The sequence below is a fragment of the Corylus avellana genome, chromosome 8 (genome assembly GCF_965113065.1).
Source record: "Corylus avellana chromosome 8, dhCorAvel1.hap1.2, whole genome shotgun sequence".
Taxonomy (NCBI): domain Eukaryota; kingdom Viridiplantae; phylum Streptophyta; class Magnoliopsida; order Fagales; family Betulaceae; genus Corylus; species Corylus avellana.
In genome coordinates this window covers 12,101,334-12,103,679 of record NC_142497.1, presented here as the reverse complement: position 1 = coordinate 12,103,679, position 2,346 = coordinate 12,101,334, and the positions used below count along the sequence as shown (strand labels likewise).

The 2,346-nt window shown below is 43.6% G+C and overlaps 1 protein-coding gene across 1 annotated transcript; it reads right to left on the bottom strand.

Annotated features, from left to right (window-relative positions):
* Positions 1–207: 207 nt before the first annotated feature.
* Positions 208–2,082, bottom strand: LOC148584134 (uncharacterized). Its single transcript, XM_088518760.1, has 2 exons — positions 1,723–2,082; positions 208–483 (listed from the first exon to the last, which is right to left on the bottom strand). Exons 1-2 carry the CDS (start codon positions 2,080–2,082, stop codon positions 208–210), a joined length of 636 nt encoding a protein of 211 aa, XP_088374886.1.
* Positions 2,083–2,346: the final 264 nt, after the last annotated feature.

The window sequence follows — 2,346 nt, the reverse complement described above, 5'->3', positions numbered from 1 at the left end:
CACGAAAGCTTCAACAGATGTGGGGTTAAGATGAAATGGTTTTGAACTGCTCAAAGCAGCAACCACTCGTCCTTTATGATCCCGAGCCACAATGCCCATGCCTACTTTCACCCGTTGATGATCAATAGTAGCATCCCAATTCACCTTTAAACACCCCTTGCCTGGTCTCTTCCACATGGTCTCCATCGTCACCTGTGGCTGAACAATCTAGTCTCTCAAACCTTGCTCTACCACCATATAAGCTTCTATTTGGTCCTTAGCAAGCCTTACTACAGTCGCCGGGTTTGTTAAGTCACCTTGGAAGACAAACTTGCTTTGCCTCAACCAAAACTGTCTAGCACTGGAAGCTATGAGCTGCATATCCTTCTGCTCAAATCTGCCTTGGAGCTTAAGAAAGATGTTCATAAAAGTATCTTCATCACTTGTACACTTCTGGATTCTGGAGAGACTTTCCATCCAAACATCTCTGGCTGCTAGGCTGCTCTAGAGAGCATGACCCACAGTTTCAGGTTCCAACCCACAAATAGGACAAAGGTGATCCGAGATAACCCCTCGTTTATGGAGGTTTCCTTTGGTAGGTAGGATTTCATTGCAAGCCTTCCACAGGAAGGAATTTACTACTTTTGGTCTCTTCACTTTCAACACAATTTCCAGTCCTTAACCATTCCCTCTATGTTCGAAGTACTCCCTTTAGACCCTTCCACCATTGTCTTAGCCATGTGATAAGCATTACGCACTGAAAATTCTCCATGCCTAGAACCAACCCATATCAATCTGTCCCTTTACTGCCTTGGGCAAATTGCCAAACTACTGATAAGATCTGCCTCCTCTTTATTGAAAGTAGCATGGATCAAAGGTTTGTTCCACCATTTGGTATCTGTGTAGATAGCATGACCATAATCAATGGTATTGACTGGTGACTGAATGGAAAAAAGTTGTTGGTGATGGGATCCACCTATCCTGCCAAACTTTAATATCCCTTGCATCCCCCACCCTCCATATCAATCCCGCTTGTAAGAGTTCTTTGGCTGTACAAATACTCCTCCATGCATACGAAGGTCTGCTCCCTAGACTGGACGTGAGAAAGGTTTTATCATGACAATATTTTTCTTTCTAGATCCTAGCCACCAAGGAGTCGGTGTTTTACAGCAGACACCATCCTTCCTTAGCCAACAAAGCCAAGTTGAAACACTCCAAGTCCCTAAAACCCAAACCGCCTCGATCCTTCCCCCTTCCTAGCTTTTGCTAGCTCATACCATCTTCTCTTCATTCTCCTTATGCCCCCACCAAAATTTAGACATCATAGGGTTGATATCATTACACAAAGTTTTTGGCATGAGGAAAACACTCATAGTGTAAGGTTGGGATCGCTTGAACCACAGTTTTCAAAAGGACTTCTTTTCTGTCCTGCGAGATTCTCCTTCCACCCTTGTATTTTATCCCATATTCTCCCTTTAATGCTGGAAAAAGCTCTCACCTTCAATCTACCAATCAAGGCAGGTAGACCTAAATATTTCTCATATCTCCTTGTTGAGCTTACCCCCACAGCCGAGAGAATTAATTCCTTATCCTCCTCATGTGTGTTCTTGCTAAAGAAAATAGAGGTTTTCTCCCTATTCAATTTTTGACCTGAGGCTTTTTCATATTTTTCAAGGATATCCTAGACACCTATCCACTCCAAAATAATTTCCTTGCAGAAAAGCAAGTTGTCCTTTGCTTCACTTGTTGCATCCTTGAGCCTTCCAACCCACCTTCCTCAAATGCCTGTGACATGATTTGGTGGTAATCATCGTCCACCATACAACTGGCTTCAATCTTAAACAGGTTTTTGTAAGCTACCCTAGCCTCATTTGCCTTGCTAGCCTGCACAAGTATGGGCTTGTGATCTGAGGATCTTCCCACAAGGACCTTGACCACTGCCAAAGAGAAAACCAAACACCAGCTCTGATTAGCAACCACACGGTCGAGCCTCTCCTTGGTGAAATTCTTGGTGTCTCTTCCATTTTTCCAGGAATATTTCGGTCCCCTATAACCCAAATCACTCAATTGGCAATACTCAAGTTCATCTCGAATTTTCTCCATCTGTCCCTCCTTCCTCAAAGCCGCACCCGCTCACAATCTCATTAAAGTCGCACAAACAAAGCCATGGTTCAGGAGAAAATGATTTAAGCTAATTCAGGATAGCCCAAGATTCATGCCTCTTTGTCCAATCCGAGTGGCCGTAAAAACCAATCAACTTCCAAGGTGTTGCACAAGGAGGATGGTTGACAATGGCATTGATATGCCTACGGGAATAATTCTGAATTTCCATAACTTCATTCTCCTTCCACATGAGTGCTAATCCTC